The sequence below is a fragment of the Schistocerca serialis genome, chromosome 11, assembly GCF_023864345.2.
Source record: "Schistocerca serialis cubense isolate TAMUIC-IGC-003099 chromosome 11, iqSchSeri2.2, whole genome shotgun sequence".
NCBI classification, from domain to species: domain Eukaryota; kingdom Metazoa; phylum Arthropoda; class Insecta; order Orthoptera; family Acrididae; genus Schistocerca; species Schistocerca serialis.
The window spans coordinates 175,469,610-175,494,879 of NC_064648.1; the positions used below are offsets into that span (position 1 = coordinate 175,469,610).

The following is a 25,270-nucleotide window of genomic DNA, read 5'->3' on the forward strand; positions in this document are numbered from 1 at the left end:
AGGAAGTATTGTACCCCGGACCACCTTTTTAAAATTAAACTTACTGAGATTTTAGACCGCCATTCCGATTTTACTCCTGTTTACACGGATGGTTCTAAACAGGGGGATTTTATGGGCTGCTCTGCTGTGTTTCCCGATACTGTCCATCGGATAGGGCTCCCAGAGCAGTTCTCAGTTTACTATGCAGAACTGTTTGCCATTCTGCAAGCATTAGAGCATATGCGCCGCAATCGTAGCACGAAATTTATCATCTGCTCCGATTCCCAAAGTGCTCTCCACGCTCTTCAACAAATGTACCCAGCAGATCGGATGGTGCAAGAGGTGCAGGACGCACTCCTGCTCTTGCAACAGCAGGGTAAGGATTTGATTTTCTGCTGGGTTCCAGGGCACATAGGGATTCCTGGAAATGAACTTGCAGATGCGGCTGCCAAGGAGGCTTGCTCCATCCCACCTCCTGCTCGCTGTTCCGTCCCCCTGCAGGCCATTACGTCTTTCGTGACTCGGAAGGTCATGCGTTGGTGGGAGGCTCAGTGGCTGGACGTGAGGGATAATAAGTTGCGAGCGGTGAAGGATTCTGTCCGACCGTGGCTCACCTCCTTCCGACAACGACGCGCTGAGGAAGTAGCCCTTACACGGCTTAGAATATGACATTGTCCTTTGACACATGGTTTTCTGTTACGTCGTGAGGAGCCACCAACGTGTCAGACATGTGGGGCACAGTTGTCGATACGGCATATTTTAACTGAGTGTGTTTTATATGCAGGTTTGAGGGAAGATTTCAGTTTCCCACCAGACCTCCACTCTCTTTTAACTAATAATGAGGCGAGTGTCACTAGGGTTTTACGTTTTTGTGTGATGTCTGGCCTTCTTCCCAAAATATTGGGATTGAAGTCCTAATGTGCTGTCCAGTGGTTTGGTCACCCATTATTTGTACGTGGTCACTCAGCCACCGTTACTTATTTTTCCCTGTTTGTACTGCTATTTTATTTTTAGTTTTATCTCCCTGTTTTGATGTGCTGTGTCCAATCTTGCAATTTGAACAATACCACTTCTCTCACGATTCGGCTCTGAATTGAACTTTTGGGAACGGGCGCTGATAACCTCGCTGTTGTGCGCCCTACAACACTAATCATCATCATCATCATCATCATCATCGATAGATAACAAAAATCTTGAATGTCGACCGTACAGCAGACTTTGTGCTTTACCAGTTTTTTAAAATCTCGTACAGTTTCAGTAGTACTCGACAAAAAATGTATCTTGGAATTCTCCGATACACGTGCAGGGGTGCCGAAGCGACGGAGCAGTACCGGATCGTCGAAGTTCTACTGCGCGGCCTGCGACCGGCACTTCACGACGGCTTACAATTTGGCAAAGCACGCCCGCTCGAACAGGCACGTCGCACGTGCCATGGCGCGCCTGCCGATGGTGGGTGTGGAGCAGAACCCGGGGCCGAGTGGAGGCGGGAAGCCGCAGACCGGGGCTACGTCCCCGCGTTCGGAGGCGGAGTCGGACGGGCGGCCGCAGGTCGCGGCGTCCGGAGTCGTAGTGGGAGGAGGAGCGGCGCGGCCGGCACCGACTGCGGAACGACCGCCCACGGCGGCGAATGCCACGTCTGCAGACAGCTCACTCGCAGACGTCGCGGAGGAGTCCGAGGGGGAAATCCTCCGCAACCAGGTGAGAGGCAATTGTACAGTGTCAGTGCAGTGGTAGAGTGCCATTTTTCATACTTATCGAAATTGCGAAGGGTATCGGATAATCACATAAATGTCACCGTGGGATTCTTGAGACCGAGGAGTAAAGAAAAGTCTTTAATTGAAAACCTGTATGTTTCGTTGTAAACTATCTAACACTCGGTAACTTATCTGTCCCAGTCTTACTGTAAATGGGGGAAAGGATTGAAATGGGTCTGTAGTATACCTGAGCTTAGTTTATTACACATTTTTGAAAGAATAAGTACAGCACACTTAGATTACAAAATAAAATTTTTTACCAATACCTTTTAATGGTAGTTAGTACAAAATTTGATTATTTGCTATGTTCTTAGTGCCAGTTCCTGGTGCACAAATACTATGGGCTCAACACAAGATTTTTTGATTACGAATTTTGCTTTTCTTCCATTCCGTTCCCACCCACACTCCTGTTCTAGGAGTGAAATGTCTGCCAAACCCTCCGTATCTCTCGCTGAATGGTACTCTTTAATTGAAGTCCAGTACGTGGCTTATTGATGTACACTTTGTTCTTGAGAAAGCCCAACAGAAAATGTAATGTGGGCTAAGATCGGGAGAGTTAAGCAGCCAGTTAACATTTCCTCTGTTAGATGTCACCCTCTGCAGAAGAACTTCCTTACTTCAGCAATACATATATTCCAAGTGTGAGCTGTCGCACCATCTTGGCAAAACCAAACTTTCAGACTATTTGTGCCACAGCGACGAAGTGCCGAGATGATAAGTTTGTCCGACGTGTTCGGAAAGCGCTCAGAGTTCACAGTGACAGCTCCCCCATTTTCTCCCTAACAATGCAGTGGGTGCCTTCACAGGACGACAGTTTTGTGTGTTAACATTTCCATCAGGAAAAAATTAGCCTCATCTCACATTAAAATCACAATCTCAGTTTCATCCTACAACATCTCTCTCATTACTTCAGCAAAACATTCCTCCTCACAAAATCTTGAGAGCTCAACTCCTGAACAGCTGCAGTTTTCTAAGTATAAAAGTGTCGACTGTGATCCAATATACGGAATGTGTTGTCTTGCAGATCAGCTGGGGCTCTGTCAAACTGCTTGACGCGCATTGCAGAACTTCAGTATTCTCAGGTGTGGGGCCGTCTTTGCGCTGCCTCCAGTTGACTCCCTCCCCCCTTCCTCTTCCCCTCACACTCCCACCTTTTCTGTCCCTTCGCTCCAATGCAGAACAGGTCTCACGAATTTTTGTTACTTGTATCAGAAATGTGTTGGGGTTATTTGAATTGCAGCGTTATGTGGAACATTGAATTGGAGACGAGACTTCCTATGAATGGTGTTTATAGAATCTGCATTTTAAATACCCTCTCTATGACAAGCACATGTTGTTGCACCTTTGCATTTCAACTAAACAGATATTGCAGGTGAAAACAGTGAGCCCAAGTGCACCCCTCCATGACTCTATTCAAAAAGTCAGGTAAAGTGGCTCACCCTCCAAGTGGACTGTGATCGTAGCTTTGATGTTGTTTCGTTATTTACAAAAGTGCCACTCAGTGACGCTCTGGAGCACATCGGTTCCATTTTCCCGCAAGACATCAAAAAGCTCTTCCATGCATGTCTCACCACGAGCTATTTCACGTGGAATGGCGATTTCTACGAACAGCTGGAAGGCGTCACCATGGGTCGTCCTCTCAGTCCATTGGTGGCCAACTTCTTCATGGAACAATTCGAAGCACAGGCACTGGACTCGGCAACTTGCAAGCCTAAGGTCTGGCACAGGTACGTCGATGATACTTTTGTGGTGTGAAGCCACGGTGAAGAACAGCTCGGTGACTTCCTAAGACACTTGAATAGCTTCCATGCCAACATAACATTTACCATGGAAGTAGAAAAGGACAAGAAACTGCCATTTCTAGATGTGCTGGTCACAAGGGATGGTGAAAACCTGGGTCACAGTGTGTATCAAAAACCGACACACACGGACCGATACCTGCACAAACTGTCAAACCACCACCCGAGCCAGAAAAGTGGCATGATTAGTACGGTTGTAACGAGAGCAGGATGAATATGTGAGCCGCAGCACCTCGAACGAGAAATGCAACACCTGGAAACTGTTCTGAGTAGCAATGGATCCTCCACAAATTACATTAGAAGTGTAACAGAGCCAAACACCCGGCGAAGCAAGGAATCAGAAAAAGAAATGTCGGGTACGGCTTTTCTGCCATACATTCCCAGAGTGACAGACAGAATCGGCCGTATATTGTGCAAACATGGCGTAAAGACGATTTTCAAACCGACAAGGAAGATCAAAGAAAGTCTTAGATCGGCGAAGGAGAAGAGAGACCCACTTGCAATGTCGGGAATATACCGTATACCGTGCACATGCGGAAAAGTTTATGTCGGAATGACTGGACGATCAGTTAACACCGGGATCAAAGGGCATAAGCGACATTGCAGGTTGGGGCAGGTGGAGAAATTGGCCGTGGCAGAGCACACACTGAATGAGACCGACCACGTAATGAAATTAGCCAACACGGAAGTTCTGGCTGTAGAGGAGCACTGTCACACGCGCTTGTTCAGAGAAGCTGTAGAAGTACAAAAACACGTGAACAGTTTCAACAAGAGAGAGGAAAGCCTTAAGGTAAACGGATCGTGGCTTCCCATACTGCAGCGAACGACCGTCGCAGGTAGCAAGAGGAGAACCGCACTGGAAATGACCGCGGAGAAGCGCTCGGACGTTGGCGCGCCAGGTACATACAGTCTGCAGCCGCGAGCTCGGCTCCACCGGCTGGAGGGGGAAGCTTTGACAATGTCAGCCACTCGTGCTGGCGAAACGTCAGAAAAATCATTAGATGAACGTGGCCGAAGAACCCGAGACAGAAGCCAATAGGCAGTTTGTCAACAAGTGGCCATGAAAGCCTTAAAAATTTTGTAGTATTCATTATGACATTTTTAAATAAACAATGAAAATAAAAAAATGGACATATAAAGTAAAATTATACATCAAGTTCTTAAACATGTGGAGAGAAACATATACATTTCTCTAATCTGCAAAGGTGGAGCTTTACGGCAGTATGAGTGTGTCCCAGCATAAATTTATTAGCGGGTTAAAAAATTATTAGATCTGTGAAATTTTAAATTCTTCAGTGTAATTAAGTATACAGTAAAAGTATAATATAATTGGATAGATAAAAAAAAAAAATCCACTCACGAACGGGAAAAAACATTTGAAAGTTAAGAAAGTGTGCAAGCTCTCAGAGCCAGTGGCTTGTCATCCTAATGGAAGTGTCGAAGGGGAAGGAAGAGGGACGAAGGAAAATGATTGGTAGGGAAACGGGGAGACTTACAGAAAAGTCACTCAGAACACCGAGTCTGGGGAGACTTACAGGACAGGACGAGGAGGGAAGACGGATTGTGGGGAACTTCACCAGACGAGATTTGAAAACATGTGAGCTTAAAGGTGGAAGATAGGGTAATTTATGCAAGAGTTAATGAGAGTGGAATGCCGAGTGCTACGTGTGGCGTACATGTGGAGGTATCTATTTTTGTCCCACTCCACCTGTGTATCACTTACAATGCACAGAGCTTCCCAGTCTTGTTCACTTTTGCGCAGTGTTTTGCTAGCAATGTCAGTATTGCTTATTACCCTGCCTTTCACCTTTAAACTTGCCGGTTTTCAAATCTCATCTGCTGCAGTCTTCAACAATTAGTCTTTCCTTCTCACTCAGTCGGGCACGTCTCTCCTGACCCAGGGTTCCGAACATTTCTTCTATAACTGTCCCTGTTTCCAACATTAAGTTTTCCATCTTCACCAGCTCTGTTACGGATAACACACCCAACTGCTCATAAATGTGACAGTTTCCCACACATGTTGCACAGGCTAAACAGAGCACCCCTCAAACCCCAAAAGCACACACTTGAAATATAGATAATCAAACAAATTCCTCTTGAAAATGGATACAAAACAGATACCATAAACACACTCAACACGAAGATAAAAATGAAAGGTCAAGTTGGTCACCACCTACGCAAGTGCTCACCTAAAGCGTCTGATAACACCGGCGTAAACACACAAACAGTAAGGAAGACCACACTATGTATGAAAAAAAGAAAGATGGTATGCACTAACATATAATAATAATAAAATAGTATGTGGATTTGGTTCCCAGTAGCGTACAGAACAAGCAACACAACTCAACCCAAAAAATACTAAGGTCAGGCAATGAAACTCCAGACAAATTTCATACAACAGGAATATGTGAACTCACGTACACCTCGTATCAGTCACAGTATGTGTGACAAGCTTTCAGGAATTTCTGAACAAGGTTCACAGTACACTTGAGAACTGTGAATAATGACAGCACACAATCCACTTTCACAGAACCCATAATAAATGGAAACTACCACCCCACAAATCTATCGTAACTGGTCTACATATTCTGAAACACTGCAACAACTGACACCATAAATTAACATTAGAAGAAAACTATTACATACAAAAGGTTCTAGTTGAAGGCAAAAACAATAAATGAAATCACAACACTCTGCAAAAAATACACTCTTCACTGCTTTAAGAGAAATTACACAGGACACAGAACAGAAATAATACACTGAAATGAAATGTTTCACGTCTTGCTTTTCTAGTGGAGGTGACAGGAATGGGCCATCGAAACTGTCCATTAGTTGACCTGCAGCTCCTGTATTTTACTAGATTTTCCAATTCTCTCAAGTTTTCTGCGGTCACCGTACAATATCGATGTTGTGCAGTGTCCTCGAACTGTGAACCGGCGTTTCAGCTGTGGACTACGATCCACTGTGTCGACGGTGCTCAAAGAGAAGTTGAACTCTGTGTATTTTCTATAACATACAATCCTAACTTCTCCTCATTGATAGACTGCACCACTTCTCCATATTGATAGACTGTGTAACTTCTCATTGTAGACTACATAGGCTTAATATTCCAGCTAGATGTTTCCGTGAGTGCATCTCACAAAAGACAGAACAATTTTTACAATAAAATCGGAGCAACGAGTATCTTTTCGACAACGATTCCATCGACATCGTGGAGGTCGTGTGTGCTCCGCGCCCTTCACTCGTGACCCCACAGAGCAATCAACTTCATCCATTAGGCAGAGTGCCAGTCCGCAGCCCTAATCACTGATAGCAGAGGACTCCGATCTGCATAAACCTTCAGACACTTTCTGAAAATGGGGTGCTTCCAACTTAATGCTCAACAAACGCACGCATTCTTGCTTGCCCCCCTCCTCATCCCTCTGCACACACGTGCGTGCAGGGATTGTGGTGGGTTATGTAGCCTCCTGCTGTTTCAGCCGTGAGCAGTAGCTGCCCCGTAGGCTGACAGCTCTCGAAAGACTGCGAGGTAGTGGGTGTAATGCATTTGGCTCCCTCAGGTACGACTGGTCTTCCCCCTGCCCTGCTCCCCACACCCCTCTCATCCCCAGGCCGTACTAGGTCACTGTACAGCTTGCCCCCTTCTTCATCGTACACACAACCAGTAGGAATTAAAGCGGAAACTACAATTGATACGAGATGTCTGTCCCTGCTGCATCTCTCTTCTGCCATCCAATCGAGTGATTTGGTGGTGATCTTGCTTTATGCTTTATGCCACCCCTAATGAACAGCACAGTCGCTAAATACCTTCACAGTACTTGGACTAATGTGAAACCAAACTCAGAAGGTCGTACGTGGGGTCTGAAATGCACACTGTACACGTGCAGCAGAATGACATTATTGGCCAGAATGTCAAACAATATACTGCACATTGCCACGTTACCCACCTTCTTACATCCACACATTTATATCAGTAGGACGAAACAAACCGTGTCGCACTAGCTCGGTTGTAAATGACGACAACTTACAACGGTGACTGAAACTTAGTCAGTATTACAATATGATGATGCTGTCATAAACTGGGCAACATCTTATGCACCTGACACTGTTTAAAAACTGAGAGGATTTTATTCAATCCAATAGTGTGCACTAATTGCGAAATTTGCTTGTTGGAATATTACAGATGTATTGATAACAATAGTAGAAAATAACTTTAAATACCTAATACTTTCCTCCGGGATTTGGCAAGGAATTGGAGAAATTTCTGTCATTTGGGATTTACATATATTCATGTCTAAAGGAATGGTACTTTACAGGGTGTAGATGTGGTCGTACTGTGCGAGTCCGCATTATCTCGTCAGACTGCTGCACGGAGATGTGTTTGGGATCATCACGAGGACAGTACAAAAGGAGGAAGTCGGAGTATTGCCGAGTCGTGCTGCTAGATATTTTTTGCCGATAGGTTTGATCGACACTCGAATATTATGGAGACGTTTCGTGAAATTGAATCCTCGGAGGAAATGTGACGTTAGTTACACGAAGAGAATTTAGAGAAAAGGCATTTGCAGCTGACCGCAGAAAAATTCTATGCCACCAATGCACATATTTCGTAAAGACCGTGAAGACTGAACGAGAGAAATTGGGGCTCGTAGAGAGGCGTGAGGACGGTCATTTTTATCTCGTCCGATTTGTGAGTTGTGCGGGAAAGGAAACGACTAGTACCTTCCGCCGTGCACCGTACGGTGGCTGGCGTAGTATACATGTAGGTGTAGATGTAGAAGTTAGCCTGGTGTACTCGAGTACCGGGGCTGTGGAGCTGACTGGGGTGCTGTTGCTAGGAATCCGGATGGGAGCGCCGCGTGTCGATCCATATGAGCCTGTGCGAGATCCTGCGAGCCAAGGGCGACGACGCCGTCAAGGACCCGGCCACGCCCCTCGCAGACTCCGCACCGGCGACGGAAATCACGACCTCGGGCGCCGCCCGCGCGGACAGCGTGGCGAGCTCTGCGGACGACCCGCCGCTCAGCACCAGTGACGATACCACTGCGTCTTTCAAGGTCGGTTGTTCTCTGCGCCACGCGACTCGGTACCGTAATATTGTGTGTACTGTGTGCAGACCTACAGTCGTAATGCCTGCGGGACTGCAGAGTTTGCAGTCCGGAGACGAGTCTGTTGTAGCTGTGTGCAGGTACTACTCTATCTGGCTCGAGTCTTCTTCACTGGGGATCTCTTACTAAACTGGTACGAGGTTAAAAACATCTGTTATTACTGGGTGTTCTTTGTAGGTGTTCTTAGGTGCATTTTTGTGTTTCAGCAGATGTTTGGTTTAGTATGTAGTTCCAGTCACCCCCTCGTAAATAACACCTTTCACATATTCTGTGCGACACTCTCGAGTGGGTGGAAGACGTCTATCCATTTTTCGTCGGGGGCAAAATTTTCGCACAACTGGGGTGGCAGTGAGAATTTGGATTGAGGAGTCGGGCGTGCCAGGGTAATCCGTGCAGTTGTGCGAACCACTAAGCTGACGTGGCTCAGTGGCTAATGCACCTGCCTGCGTAGTAGACAGGAGGCCTGTGTTCGATTCCCAGCCTTCGTACAAATTTGCCCTTGCCACTGCAGTACAAATACGTGAAAGACACATTCTGTACCTCTAAAAAAAAAAAAAAAAAATTAAAAAATATTGTTACAGGAAACAAATGGTAATTTTCTGTCGACATCGGGCTGTGTGTGAAATGCGTAATATGCTGTATCAGTTTGGGACAATTCCTTGTAAATGTTGTAATAACGAAGTTGAAAATATCTGTTGAAATGAGAGAAAATGCTCGGAGATTGACAATGTTGCTTGCTTGTAACAGCAGCTGTTGATTGGAGCTATAATCAAGTTTACGATAGCTGAGACCCACACAGTGGGACGTTGTTAAACTGTGGTGGTCTTTCCTTTAAATTTTAGCAGGCTTTGTCTATTTATAGTGAAAGCTAGTAATAAATGTCTCGTGAGGAAAATTTAGTGGGAGAAACTGTAAGGGAAAGTACTGCTGATAGACACATTTGAAAGTGGGAAAGAAAAAAAAAAATGTTCCTATCTTTTGAAACTGTGTGTTCCTTCCTCAAGCAGGAAAGAGGGATAGGTTGTAAAGGAGCGGTTGCCACAACAGGCGCTTGCCCCTCATCTTGAGGTCTATGCGGCCTGCCACTCCGTTTCCACCTTCCGCAGTCTAAATTGTGCAATAAATTTCACACTAGGTGTGCCTAAATAATACCTTTCAAACAGGTGTCAGTCTCGTGCTGTAAACAGTGTGTATTGTGAAAGTAAAATGGTGACAAGGTTATTAAGGGAAGTAATTTTTCCGTTATTAGGCTGTAATTGTTGTACAAATATCTATACTTTCACACACCATATGAATCCAGCCTCTGTGGGCATTTTCAAACGATCGATACAGATTACATCTATGTGCAAGGGACGGAGTGTGAAAATGCACTGTTTACTACAGAATCAAATTCAAAATACGTGCCAGTAGTCGACACGTTTCTACGAGTTACCTCTACCTATCGAGCACTTGGAAATGGCCTTAGAGTCCCAAAATCAGGTGGTTGTGAGACCTTGAGTTTTGTCCAATAACTACAGCCAAATGGTGATATTAAATAATGTGTAGGCCAGTATGAAGAGAAGTTACAAAGCTACTTTGCTGTAATTATTTAGCAGAATACTCTGATTTGCTAGCCATGTCTTTCAACCGAATGATGTTTTACGTGCGGTCTGAAATTGGACAGCAAGGCACTGAAACTCTTTGTGGCAAGTATTTTGATTCTTAACGATATTTGTAATCACTTTTCACCTTGATAAATAGTGGCTGGAGACTCTTGGAACAAAGACATCGCAGACAGTAAGATGGTCTGTCCCCCACTCCCACCTCACTCCTCTGTCTCCAAAGGTATTTCTTTGTGCCAGATATCTGATGTATACGAGACAAATTCAGTGATAAAATATTTCTGGAGGCTGAGAAAGAATTATGGACTAATGACAAGTAGAGTATGGAAGATTTTGTGCTTCTCTGATACAGCCATTTGAATGGCTTTCTGCCTGAAAGTTTACCTCACTCTCCATGGAAAATAATGCTCTCTATATAAGCGATGTGTAATATTTGTGTCCTCGGCAGGAATGTGCATTGTCAAGAGGAGAGCATCACACATTTTTTTGGGCTATAAATAGAGTAGTGAAATAATGTTCTCTTTGATGAAAAGATGTTTGGACCTTTGAAAAGTCTAACACTTGGTTTTAGACTCGACCTAGCGATGTTAGGTGCTGTGAAAATGGTGAGCCATTTGAGCAGACATGTGACAGCATAAAAGCTACAGCATTTGATTTATTTTGACTCTGGAATAGTATACTGGTTTTAGTATACTCTGATGGAAAAAATATTGTGGTTGAAATTTCGTGGTGTGTTAATACTGTGCCGATCGAGGACTCGAGTAGGGGACATTAGTTTTTTGCCGGAAAGTGCTCTGCAAATGAGCTATCAGAGCACAGCTTGTGACTCGCCTCTCAGTTTGGAAGGTGTGAGAGAGATACTGCCAGAAGCAAAGCTTCCTCGGATAGCTGGGTGGGTAGAGCGCTTGCCTATACAGAAAGCAGAGGTCCCACTTTAGAGTCCCACTGCTGCATACAGTTTTAATCTGATACGAAGCTCCAAATCGGTCCTTGCTCTGCCGTGGAATGAAAACATATTCTGGGTTACCTTAATTCAATAATAGCAATAAAATTTCTCAGAGGAGATCTTTTCCCCGGGTGCTCTGCTATTTTGTTTGGAAATAGCCTTTATTTAGCAATTAGCTTATTTTGTCACCTAAGGAAGACAATAATAATAAAAAGTTGTTACCTGTGTATCAGTAATAGATGAACTTTTAATAACTCGTTGGTCATTGTTTTGTGAGCACCTGGTCACTGTTTTTGTAGGTGAAAGGAGATTGAAAATTTCTCTGAGTCAGATGTTGTATAGGCACTGTTAAAAGTCTAAAATTTGTAAGCTGTAGTAAAGGTTACTGAAAAACAAAACAAAAATAAAATAAATAAATAATAATCAAAAATTCTGCCTCACTGTCTCCTATTTTCATTGACAGTTGGCACTTTTTTTCTAATTTTGAGCTGTATTACTTCAAATAATAAAACAAGTGACTGTTTTTAGTTTTCTATTGTATTTGCATTTGCAAATTCGTTGGCTATTTTCAAAATGTAGTTTTGGAACAATTAGCTGTAGTCTAGAAGTACACACGGAGTAACTGTGGTGTTGTATCTTTTTCTTTCACTGATAATTAAGACATTAGTACAGTTTGTGCAGGTAGTCGGCTTCGAGCACTGCACACTTGCGAACCCCCTCAATATTGTCGAAATTTGTCTTAACTGATCAGTGCCTGTGCCGAGGTTCATTGTTTAGTGGATCAGTTATTGTCTAGACTTAACTTACAAAATGTCAGAGCGGTTACTGATCTCAATGACTACGGTTTATTGACCCCTCACTTCCGACTATACATCTTCTGACAGGCACCCTTATAACTCAGCCCTCGATGTTGTAGTGTGAAGAGGGGAAAGTATTTTGTCCATTATGTAGGTCCTCAGCTTTTGACTAGCACTTGAAGATACTCATCAGAAGCACTGTAAGTATGTTTCGGTTACGAAAAAAACAAAAAAAAAAAAAAAAACCTTGGTCCGATTCTCCAAAATGTCAGCACTCAATATTATTACGTGTGGAAAATACTCCTGGGAAATTCATCATAATTCTGCTAGTTTTAAGGAGATACAAAAGACAGTTCTTGTTTCTGTGAAACAGAAATAGGTGCAGTTGTGACAGCCAGCCTGGGTGTGGTGTTTAGATGTATTCCCCCATCTGACTAATTAAATACTGGGCTGGTACCCACGACCCACCTCTGAAACACACTACACAAACATTTTGAAAATCGTTCTCACACTCAAATGCGAACTCACGCTAGACCTAGACAGACGGGGTATACGATTCCGTCACCGGGTGAAGTGAAGTGGTGGCGTCGGGAAGGATACCCGGCCACCCGCCACCGGTAAAATTGCCGAAACCGAAATATACCCGATCCTGTGGAGACGTGGGAAAAGGCAGAGTAGGTAAGGCTGTCCCCGACGTGCTCCACTAGACACTGTTCTGCCGGATGCGGTACGCTGTTGCTGTCCCCAGCTGGTAGGGGGCCTACAGCTCAGTGTGGACTCCCAACAGTAGTGCAGCTTAAAATTTTTCCCACACAAAGTAGGCATACTGCCTTGCGGGAACACAAATCTCAGCCTTGTAAAACATATTCTATAATTCAAACACTGGTTGCACAGTTAAGGTGACTCTTTTTTTCAGAGTAGTCTCTCTATACTTAGAGGGCTTGAAGGTCTGTGTCCGTACATTATTTTCCTAAAGGACTATGATTCCCGCTACAAGCAACTTCTTTACTTTCATTTGAATTCTGTATTCTCATTTGAATTGAGATGTTAATTGAAAAATACTGAATCGTATTTGTTTTAAATAAAATAACAAATTTTATTTATAGTTACTTATCACATGAAAATGTTAATATTCATAATAAATTGAAATCTTGTACAAAAATGCAGAATTCGTTATTGTTAAATGGAAAAAAATTAAGTCGATAAATAATACGCGAGGTAACACGAGATGCAGACAGACTGGGTACACAGATTCTGTCTCAGGGGGAAGTATCTTAGTACTGTATTTATTCGTAATTTCTTAGAATTAAAAAAATTACTTACTGACTTTGTATTGAATTTCAATGTATCGTGAATATGCAATTAGTAACTTAAGTGATTTTATTGAGAAATTGTGAGCCAGTCGAAAGCAATTACAAAAATGTTAGTTTTGCTAGAGAATTATGTTTCAGTATTTGTTAATTAACATCTGTTTATACGTACGATACAAGTGATTGTCGTTTTGTACAACTTTCAGTCACAGGCCGGGCCTGTCTGGAACATGAACCCCTCTGTCGCCTTCCGACTGTCTCTCCGTCTCCCCGATGATTTAGTCTTCTCCTTTCTTTCGTAAACAGCCCTTTACTTGTTCCGGCCATCTGTTTTTCGGGTTTCCTCCCTTCCCTTTCTTCTCCATTCGTTCACGCACGTACGATGCCGAGGCAGCTAGAGTCGGCGGTCATTGTGTGTGTGCGTTTGCACACCTAATTTAGAAGAAGATCTTTTGGCCGAAAGATTATTTGTTGGACAATCTTTTTGTTGTGCCTTTCTGTGACTCGACATCTCCACTATATGCTGAGTGGCAACCTGTCCTTTTTGTAATATTGTCACCCGATATGTAACCTTTTTGCTGTTTTAAGGGACATCCTTGACCCATAGTGGGTATCTTCCAGAATGCAGCTTGTCTTCTCCACTCACCTGTGTCTGTGTTGTTTCTTGCATTTGTGATTCACATAAAAGTAAAATAAAAAGTTGTAGCAACTGAGACTCGTACAAGCAACTTCGTAATTACAATACGAGCAGTATGCACACATTGTGAATATTTCTGTTTAGAAGCTTAAAATTTTTGATACTTAACAGCATTCGGAAGTCCTGAATCTTAATTTTTTTTTGGGTGTTTTGGAGAAGGACAGTGTACAGCTTTAGGAAATTCATTTCCGTGCAGGAAATCATGCAATTACGAAGAAAGGAAAGAGTGTCACTTCGTAAAGCTCCTCGCTGGAAGAGTTGTCGACAGTGCGGAGCTGTGAGCCGCGGTCGCGCTTTGCAGGTGCGCGATGCGGAGGCGGTTCCTTCGGACACGGGATCGGTGTGGCCATCGCCCGCCACCACGACTGGGACCGGAGGCGGTGAGGACAGTCCGGCACCCCCGGCGGTGCCTCCCGTGACGCAGCCCACAGCGGCGGCGGCGGACGGCCCCGTTTCGTGGCACCCGCCGGACTGGCCGCAAGCCGTCGCCTGGGGCCAGAGGGGCTACGACTCCCCCGCGACGACAGGTAAGTGTGTGACGCCGTTCGTGGATGTTTCTGACCGTAATAAAATCGGCCACCTATCTGCGAGCAATTGGTGTAGACTACTGGAGATGTCCCTGTACGATCGATAACAGATTCTCTCGGGGTGGTTCGAGATAAAATGGATGTACGTAAAAAGGTGATAGGGTGGACTGTTATGAAGGGAAAGCCGCGTGTAAAGATATGCTCCTTCGTTGAGACTTCTGTGTTTTGCAAATTGTTTTATGCAGAAATCTTGCTGAATCCTTCATTCAATTACTTTGGGGATTGTCATTGAAGGTAAGAATGTAGATCCCTCACAATTGTTATTAAGTCTGAAATAAGTAAGAATTGGTGCCCCAGTGAGTGTACATATCTAGGTCAGCCAACCCACAAATTTGCTATTGGCTTATTGATAACTGAAGGATTAAAGGTAAAAACTCAATAAATAGTTGAAGTGCTTCGTTCTCAACAACATTTGGAGGGCTCAAAAGATATATCTTTTCAGTTTATATATGTAACCACAACTCTGCACATCAGTTGTTACTTGTACTCCTTAAATTATTTATATTCCTTCAAAGACTTTTTCATTGTATCTTATTACCACTGAAGAACTCTAAAGAACAACTTTGTGTTATATTTGTCCATCTATCACCACTGAAGTCTTTGGCTAAAAATTTAACTTGGCTCGTATCAATATAGCAGACATAAGAATACATCAAACGGAATATACTAACGTAACACACGACGTATCATTGTTCGTCGACCTGCCTCTTGACAATCGTCTACCTGCCGTGGCAGCTAGTGATGTACGGTTAGAATATCAAACGACTTATGTGCCGTAATGATGATAGTACTTTGAATTAAATTAATATTTTATTTTGTTATTATTTACACCTGCAAGCCAGTTTCGTGTGCGGTACAGTGCATAACAGTAGACGTGGGAGTAATGGTGCACTTCAGAACATTTGGACGAATTGCCGATCCCGTTTTCCTTCAGAATATTTGGATAAGAGGCCCAGTCTTCTTCATCAGGTGCTGCGAGTTGTGTCCTTATAAAGGGTACTCGCTACCTGGACTCTGAACGGACTGGTGCGTAAAATGGAAACTGCTACTCCACAGAACACCCACAAATACACCATTAATTAGTCATGCTCAGAACTATATGATAAAATTTTATTTTTTGCCTGAACAAAAATCTTTTTGTGACCTCTGACGAATTGAAGACGAAGCTTTTGGAGCATTTACTGTCAGACCCTGCACAGGTAGCTGGGATAGTTGGCAACTGCGAGAAGGATAAGGTACACTGGTTAGGACCCTAAAGAGATGGCAATCAAATTTGAGCATGTCGTTAATCGCAGTGCTGCACGTCACACTATCAGACAGCCCACACACAGTCAGGTGATGTCAAGATGTCAATTGGAAGTATTCAAACTCCCCTTAAAAAAAAAAAAAAAAAAAAAAGAAAGGTATTTACACGCATTTAGTGTGTGTTCACACTGGGTTCCGGGACTTCTTAGTGGAACTTAGCAGCCAGGACTGTGAAAAGCTATGACATATTACTCAGAACTTTCTACTATAAGGTTCAGTTTGGATAGCACCCGCACACCTAAGTCGTGTTACACTAATCGTTAGCACTCACGGTCACCGAACTGGCCCCATTTTTGTTAGTAGAGCTGAAAGAAAACCAGGAGGACGTGTCTAAACTTGTAAGTCGCAGTCAGAGGATTGAGAGCTGTTGTTTTGATAATGAAACCGTGGACAGTGAAAGATTTAGATGCAATTTTGAACTGCACAGTAAAGAACGCTCTGTGACACTCCTCACGGGAGTGGCACCGGGGACAAACTTAGAGGGTCGCATCGGGTCAGGAATGTATCGGAGGTATCAAAAATTGCAATTCGTAGACTTTGGGAATGACATTTTTGGAAAAAGATTACCAGTGTTTGTCGGACGTGTCTCCTGTACCGGCCCGTAGGATGTGACATGCAGTGTCGCGGCTGTTCCAGTGCCGCCACCGGCGGGGCCGTGGCCGGACGCGGACTCCGCTCCGTGGGCGTCGGTGACTCCTCCGCTGCCGCACCAGCCGACGGAGCAGCAGGGCTGCTGGGAGAGGGGAGCAGAGGTGGCGTGGGGCGGAACTGCCGCCCGGGACGCGTGGGGGCGGCCGCTGCAGCCCGCCTGGGAGCGCGAGAGCGGCACCGGCCTCGACTCGTTCATGGACTCCTTCAGCCAGGTGAGCGAGCCTTTCCTCTACGGGTGGCCCGCTCTGAGCTCGCCCTACAGTTTCGGCAGTGGAAAACGGTGTGGCGAGCCCGGCCACTTACGTTACTCTAGTCGCATCTACTGCAGCACCACAGTGAAACGTGTCACTCTCGTTTTTCGAATCCTCGGAACGGAGTGGAAGTTGAGACGACCACTTTCACGTGAAAAAAATCTGAAATAACAGAATCCCTTTCTGTGAACTGTTTTTGCAGTTATTAGACTATTTTATACGGCACGACAAGTAAATTGAAGCATCCAGAAGACAGTCGAATGTCAGTGTAACTGTGTATTCACACACACCACCGGTTGTAATGTTAATTACTAGAGCTGCAATTCTGTGGTGGTCATTCTAACTGTCACAGAGTGCTTTAGTGTCATTCGTGTTCTGTGTCGTAACCTGGCCCGGTAGGGTATACGAGGTGTATTAATAGTGTGAGGTCCCTTCAGGGGCTCAGCATTCGTTTGCCGGTTGCCGTCTCGGCGACACCTGGGTTCCTGAGCTGGGAACCGGTAAGTGCCACCAGTCCCCTGTCACCGCAAGCTCCAGGTGTGCTTTAGCGACCACTCTGCGGCCCGATAGTGGGACACTGTGTGGCACAGGGAATAGGGATCTCGGCTTGACCGGCTAGACGGTGAGGATGGTAAAACGTTTTAAAAACCTGCAATCTCGAGGTGCGCTTCGTGCCGACGAGGTGCACGCCTGTTGAGGAGGAACAGTTGTTAGCAGCCGACCTCTGGGGAACTTGCCACACAGTTTTTTCAGGCATGTGGGGCTCCGTCTGAGTGGACCTTTATTTCCCTAGCCGCTCGTGAGAGCGACACGGTACCCTCGAAAATGTCTCCTCATCCTGGCGCGACGGTCTTATTGCGTGGGAGTACTCGCACCCGATCGTCTTAACAATTGAGGGAGGCTAACTCTCCTGATAATCGGAATCAGTTGGACTACGATAACAGGGCTCGAGGAGTCATAAATCGAAATGTTTTTCTGGTGATTAAGAGGGAGGAGAGAACATTTGACAAAGTGTACCCACTTCTATACCCGTAAAGGCTCAGAAGGCCTTGACAGTAGCGTGAAGTCTATAAAGCGGTTGTGAAACGGTTCTTTGCCGATAGAGACTAAAGACGGCAGAGCAGGTGGAACTACTTGAGAAGTAAAATTGGGTGACTGAGATGTAATTGTAGAGTTGCACAACTCCCTTAACTGCAGTGAGGGTGTGGTCGTGTGCCGTGACAGTGTGGACACAGACGGTGTCGAACTTAAAACGGGAATGGGCTTCACGAGGTTTACAGGATGTAGAGCAAAGACACGTAAGAATAATGGAGAAAAATTGAGAAGACCGCCACCTTCATTGTGACCTCCTATTCTCCGACACTGCCTGAGCACACCGCGGCAGGTTTCCTCTGACCTGACTGTGTGGTGCCACAAATGCCGTACGGTGCCGAGTTGTGGAGGTGAAGTAACCTGTGGGAAATGTGGAAAAGCAGCCCACGAAGTTGGGACTGTTCGTCTCTGGCAGTCTGCATTAACTGCTCTGGGAGCCATCTGGACTGGAGCCAAGACTGCCCTGTTTTTGCAGAGGATGGGGTTAAAGCGAGACCACGCTGACGAAATGGCTCTCGTATCCCAGTGAAAGTGTGTAGATAACAGGACTCATCTGGAGGAATTGAGACTTCTTGTACAGGTTCGACCCTGTTGCCTCTGTCTGCAAGAGACTCATTTTAAACAGACCGATGCGCCTGTACTCGGAGATTGTCACCTCTACAAAAAACACTCCCCTACAGGTGACAGGGCGAAAGGTGGGGTAGCAGTGTTGGTCGAGCACACTTTCCACCCCTCACCTGTGCCCTTAACGACAACACTACAAGTGGTTGCCATTTGAATAGTGGCCCGTGTTGCTGTCACGGTATGCTGTTTGTACCTTCTGCCCCATGAGCCTCCCAACAGTGGCTCGTCTTCTTGATGAACTACCCTGTTGTCCCTTCCTCCTTTTGTGGGACTTCAATGCATACTGTGTGCTGTGGAGTTTTCACAGCACTTGCCATAAGGGTCAGATACCTGAGGATCTGATACGCACTGCAAATATAATACTGATGAATGTGGGTCGAACTGCACAATTTAGCTCCGCTACCAGTTTCTGTGTCTGTAGATTGTGCCTTCTGCTTTTGCAGACTACTTGACAGGGAGTTGACGGTGAACTTCTCGGTAGCCATCAATATGAAGGAATTCAACCACCCTTTGTCTTTGTGTGGGGCTGCTTTGTTATGATTCTTGTGGGGACGATAAAATTTGGTTTTCCATTTTACTGGCCTTTTTTCATAGACTTTCACCACACACATTGGTATATTATTAATCCAAGGGCACTGATGACCTTGCTGTTTACTGCCCTCAACCATAAATCATTGTCATTGACATGTCATCATCATCATTGTCATCATCGTCGTCGTCAACATAGTGAGATGTTGAGTGATAATTACTAAGGACATGGAAATGCTGAAAACCAGTGTGAGATGGCTTTACTTGTGCGTTACAGAGTTTGAAGGAGGTCTTTCAGTGGTTCTCCATTTGGCCAGCTGAATGAATCGTGCAATAGTGTGCCGACGGTCGGAGTCGTGCAGCAGTCAGATGAGGAATTGCTGTCCCTTGCGTAAGCTGCTGTTGACACCACGGCACAAACAGACGGTTTGGAGTGGTGACACGGCCGGGAAGCACGGACTGCTGACGAATAGTGTCACGATGCGTTTGGTGATCAATCACAGTTCTGCACCGATGACCACTGTCGGCGAATGGGACGGCAACCTCGGGAGAGGTCCGGTACTTCCGATGCTTAGCAGAGGCACAGTGGTGTTATTCTGGCCATCACGGTGTGAGGAGCTGAGAGATAAGACTTCTGGCAAAGGATGGTAGTGATTGAGGGAACTTTTGACAGCACAACATAATATCACGGACACCTTTCATTCTCGTGTGAAAGTATCGAGGTGAAATTTTTCCACAGGCCGATGCTCGACCTCAGAGAATGTTTGTCTGTTAACTGTCTGTGTGATGTCGAACTTCTCCCGTGACAGACAGAATCCGCAGATCTGTCTCCGATAGAAACTGTGTGCGACAGGCTCGACAGTCGACTTTGTCCCTGTGTCAGTATGCAGGATATCGCGAACTGTTTATGACAGTTTGAAGCACTTTGCCTCGTAAAAGGGTAAAACGAGTTTACGGTGCCTTTCTCAGCTGTCTGGTGTGTGCAGCCGAGTAGAAAAGGTGCAGCATCGTAGCAGATCGTACTGCAAAGTTCTCTGTAAATTTGACTCTGTTTTGTAATCACTGAAGTAACTTTTTATACCCTCACAACCCGAGAAGTTCCATTTTCATTCCTCCTCCACCCTTACGTGCTGCACTTCCTTTGTCAGGCAGTGTAGTAATGTAGCACAGACGAGCAATTACATTTTATTGCTGTTTTATTGCTTGTTTGCTACTGGTAGCATTTAATTTTTGTGGCTACATGTCAAAAACGTATGTCACATAGCAGTGCCTAAGAGTATGTGTATAAATGTGATTATTTGTTATAATATTGTTGTAACTCTCATCGTGTTTACTCATTTACTGTAATTATTTACTCATCCTGTTTGACACACTGACTTTTTTTGTCTGAATCAAGTTTACGAGATAGCTACCATAGTAACAATCAGAAAATCAACTCGGATGTCATTGTATCATTTTGCTACCTCAAGGGTGTGTTAGCGCACTCACTTACGGGTAATACTTGCTGTTGGTAACCTAACAGTTGTGACTAACATCCACTGTTTGCACTGCTTTTCATTTATTTTTTGACATTTTTTGTGAAGCATGCTTCACAGCTCTAATAACCTTCAATAAGTTTGTGTTACCACTATAAGCTGCTTCTGAGGAATAATGCTTTATTGATGACTGTTTTGGTAGAAGTTTCATTTTGATGTCAACCTCCTCCTCCTCCTTTCTTTCCTGTGCATTTGTCCCTCATTGGTGCAGAGTCAGCACAGTAACTTGTGGATTTTGGCATGGTTAGTTTAAGGGGTGGCTGAATTTCCTTCCTGGTGTCACTCTGTGATGGGATTTGTATGCCTCCAACTGTCTGCGTGTAGTGTTATTCGTATGAAAGGAAATGAAAGTTTTCTAGATATTTGCTGTCGTGTAACTGAGATGTATGGCTACCAGCCTGGTATCCACCTAGTGGGATGTGAGAAAATGCCTAAATGCTGACCAGCACACCAATCCTCTTCATTAATCCACCAGACGGATTTGACGCTGGGGCCGGCATCCCTCCCCATTCCGCAAGCAGTGCTTTAACGCACACGGCTGTCTGGACAGGCATTTTGAAGTCGCCATCGAAACACATTATAATAAAAACATCTCGGTAGAGTAGTTAACACGTAAAACAACATATATGAATTAACAGCTGTATTTGTCAAGAAAATTTACATCTGCTATAAAATGTTCTTTACATTACATACCAACACAGGTCTGTCAGTTTCAAGGCATAAATCAGCCATTTTAAGATTAGCAAATGAACAGCAAAGAACTTTGTCAGAATTATGTCAGTATGTGCTGTGGAGAATTCGTGACTGCAATAGTGACAGTTTTGATGTAAATGTTATTGACAAAACAACTGTTACCTTGGGTACGACGTTTTACATGTTGACCTATATTTTTATTGTAATGTACTTTTAAGTCAAACTGAAAATGGTTCTTTTTATTAAAGCTAGTTGTCAATAAAGTATTCACTAAAACTAAGTTATGGTGGTAACATGAATTTCATACGTTGGTAACATTAATTTCTTCAGATTTATTTTATGAGACAGAATGTCAGAAATGGTTTGCAAAAGTGCACAGCAAACAGGTACGGAGGCTCTCCTCAGTCTATTAAATAGACCAGATAAAGCAAATTAACAGAGTGTGCACGATTGAGTCCAGAGTTGCACGAGGTGTATCGAAAAGGTCAATGTATCTCTGTGCACTACACTTTTAGACACTCAAAGGGAAGCCTTCCTGCCATATTTTCCACACTGTCGACTGACTCCCTCGGCACAGCCACTTCTCCCTCCTTCTCGTTATCAGTTAATTTTGTGGCAGCGGCAGCAAATCCTCGTGGTTGTCCTCGGAGGTACTTCCCGCAGTCAGATTTCAGGTGTGCACTGCACCGACTCGAAGTGGTCGAAGCCCGTAGCTAGGCGTGTGTCCGAGTGAGTTCCCACTCGGCCGGGGCTGCATTTCACTTCGTTGAGCAATAAACGTACACGTGAGCTTTGTTCCTGACGGTAGCTCGTGTCGGACAGTCGCTGCAGATCCTGGGCAGCCGTAACGCGGACGACGCGGCGGGTGTCGGCGCAGACGCGGGCGCTGTGCCCCCGGACGCCTCCACTGTCGCACTGCCGTACCCCGTGGCCGACCCCGCGGGGTTGCGGGAGCTGCAGAACGCGATGGGTGCCACGGACGAGGAGATGGCCATCCTGCAGCAGCTGGGTGGAGCGGGGCCCATTTGGGTGCCCATCAAGGCCGAGGCGTCAGCTTCAGTGTCCGCGCCCGAGGAAGAGGTAATGTGACTGTGACTGTCGTGTGTGTGTGTGTGTGTGTGTGTGTGTGTGTGTGTGTGTAGGGGATTGGCTGTTGTCAGTATCTCTGGAATGTTCCAGCTACACCTTTTCATTTTGCAGAAATATTTTATAATAAGTCAATCAAAGCTTTGGCCACTATTTCCTACGAATAATTGGTTTTCGGTTCCTTAAAGTTTTGTAACAAGTTCTTGTTGAGCAAATCTCTTTTTCTTTTGCTTTAACTCTAAGTTCAGTGTTGCGTAATTTCAGTTTGTAGAATAAATACATTAGGAAGTTTATCTAGTAAAGTAAAACAGTCAGTTCTAAAATTTTTTTCAGACACGTCTCAATTGCACTTCGTTCGTCCGTTTACAAATAATTTATGTAACAGACTCTGTAGCCTGAACTTATCTTTCATTAGAGTGAGTCATTCTTAATTTTTCTATTCATTGCATCACAGAATCGGTTTACAATTAACCAGTGTTGCATTATTATATTTCTAAGCAAATTGTTATGATGCAGGTCCCGACTTCTGGTTGTTGCTGGGTATCGGGTAGAAGATAAATTTGCTCGGTACCCTTAGGGTCTGCCTGATTTGAAAAATATGGTATTGTATTGCCATAAATGAAAAAAATATGTCTGTGTAAGTATATCGAAACATGACAATATTATGAAAAGGATAGAGTGCTACTCACCGTATAGTCGGGATCTCGAGTTGCAGACAGGCATAACAAAAGTCTACTAAACACGTAAGATTTCAGCCAGAAGGCCTTCTTCTGAATACAAAACATACAAGCACACATTCATGCAGATGCAGTTCACACACACACACACACACACACACACACACACACACACACACACACACACCAATGTGTCTGTCTGCTGAGGCCAAACTGTGACCAACTGTGCATGATGGGAATAGCAGTCTGAGTGGTGGGTGTAAGGAGAGACTGGGGTGGGAAGGGGGAGAGGGGGAGGGGTAGCAGGGTAGGGCAGCTAGGTGCAGTGTGTGGGTTAGACAGCTGGGGGGAGGGGTGGAAAAGTAGACAATGGGTGCGTTTACGGAATAGAGGGCTGTCTAGTGCTGCAATGGAAACAGGAAAGGAGATAGGTGGATAAAGGTCGAGGCCGAGGAGGGTTACGGGAACTTCGGATATATTGCAGGGAGACTTCCTACCTGCGCAATTCAGAAATGTTAGTGTCAGTAGGAAGGATCCAGATGGCACAGGCTGTGAAGTAGTCACCGAAAGGAGGAAAGTTGCATCGGGCAGTGTGCTCGGCAACTGGACGGTCCGGCCGTTTCTCGGCCTCAGTTTGTCGGTGCCCAATTGTTTGGACAGACGGCTTACAAGTTGTCGTGCCCATCTAGAAAGCACAGTGGTTGCATCTTAGCTTGCAGATCGCATGACTGGTTTCACAAGTAGCCCTGCCTTTGATGGAACAGGTGATGTTGGTGTCTGGACTGGAGTAAGTGATAGTGGGAGGATGTATGGGACCAGTCTTGCATCTGAGTGTACTACAGCGATAAGAGCCATGAGGCGAGGGGTTGAGAGCTAGGGTGGAGTAGGGATGGATGAGAATACTGTGTACATTTGGTGGGTGGTGGAATATCACTGTGGGGGAGGGGTGGTGGAGGATATTCATTACGATATTCCTCATTTCGGGCTTGACGAGAAGCAGTTGAAACCGTGCTGGAGAATGTGATTCGGTTGCTCCAGTCCTCGGTGGTACTGTGTCACGGTGGTACTGTGTCACGAGGGGAAATCTCCTCTTTGGCTGGACAATGGGTTTTTGGGAGAAGTTGGGTGGCTGGAGAGATAAGGCACAGGAAATCTGCTTCTGTACAAAATTAGTGTGGAATTACAGTCTGTGAAGGCCTCGTGAGACCCGTCGTATATTTAAAGAGGAACTTCTTATCACTATATATGCAATGACCACGACTGGCTAGTGGTTAGCACACTGGACTCGCATTCGGGAGGACGACGGTTCAATCCCGTCTCCGGCCATCCTGATTTAGATTTTCCGTGATTTCCCTAAATCGTTTCAGGCAAATGCCGGGATGGTTCCTTTGAAAGGGCACGGCCGATTTCCTTCCCAATCCTTCCCTAACCCGAGCTTGCGCTCTGTCTCTAATGACCTCATTGTCAACGGGACGTTAAACACTAACCACCACCACCCACCACCACCACGATTGGCTAGGATGTGTGGAAGGGACTTGTCAGTACGGAGTGGGTGGTACGACTACCTCTCGTCACACTAGAAATGAGAAATATCCTACCCACTATCCTCCCCACCCCTCCCACAGTGGTATTCTGCAGCCCACCAAACGTACACAATATCCGTTCCGTCCCTCCTCCTAATCCCTTGCCTCGTGGTTCGTATCCCTGCAATAGACCTAGATGCGAGACCTGTCCCATTCATTCTCCCGTCACCACACTCTGTAGTCCTGTCACAAACATCAAAGGGAGAGCTACCTGCAAAACAAGTTGTGGTGTATACGAGCTGTGCTGCAACCAGTGTGCATCATTCTACACGGGCGTGACAACTGACGAGCTGTCTGCTCGAACGAATGGCGACTGACAAGCTGTGGCCGAAAGACAGCCGGACCACTCGGTTGCCGAGCACAACGCCCGACACAACATTCTTCATTTTAATGACTGCTTCGCAGCACGTGCCGTACGGATCCACCCTACCAACACCAGCGTTTCTGAAGAGCGCGGGTGCTAACTCTACCTGCCATATATTCTACGTTCCCATAACCCTCCTAGCCTCAACCTTCGTTAGTCATTGTCCTTCATCCACCTATCCCCTTTCCTGTTCCCACTCCACAACCTTCTATTCCACAAGTGCACCCACAGTCCGTTGACTTCTCTTCCTTTTCCACTTCCTCCACCCCCTCCTCGCTCCACCCCCCACTGCCCACCCCCACT

At 45.3% G+C, this 25,270-nt stretch overlaps 1 protein-coding gene across 5 annotated transcripts in view; it reads left to right on the plus strand.

The window, feature by feature from the left end:
- LOC126426409 (pneumococcal serine-rich repeat protein-like) overlaps window positions 1-25,270 on the plus strand; it is a 100,420-nt gene that overhangs the window by 18,110 nt on the left and 57,040 nt on the right. For 4 of the 5 annotated variants that reach the window (XM_050088327.1, XM_050088329.1, XM_050088330.1 and 1 more), the window contains exons 2-6: window positions 1,286-1,677; window positions 8,371-8,589; window positions 14,293-14,518; window positions 16,520-16,746; window positions 22,080-22,337. In XM_050088327.1, the coding sequence (XP_049944284.1) occupies window positions 1,286-1,677; window positions 8,371-8,589; window positions 14,293-14,518; window positions 16,520-16,746; window positions 22,080-22,337 (1,322 nt within the window). The remainder of the gene's footprint in view (window positions 1-1,285; window positions 1,678-8,370; window positions 8,590-14,292; window positions 14,519-16,519; window positions 16,747-22,079; window positions 22,338-25,270) is intronic. The other variant, XM_050088331.1, reaches the window with a different exon arrangement.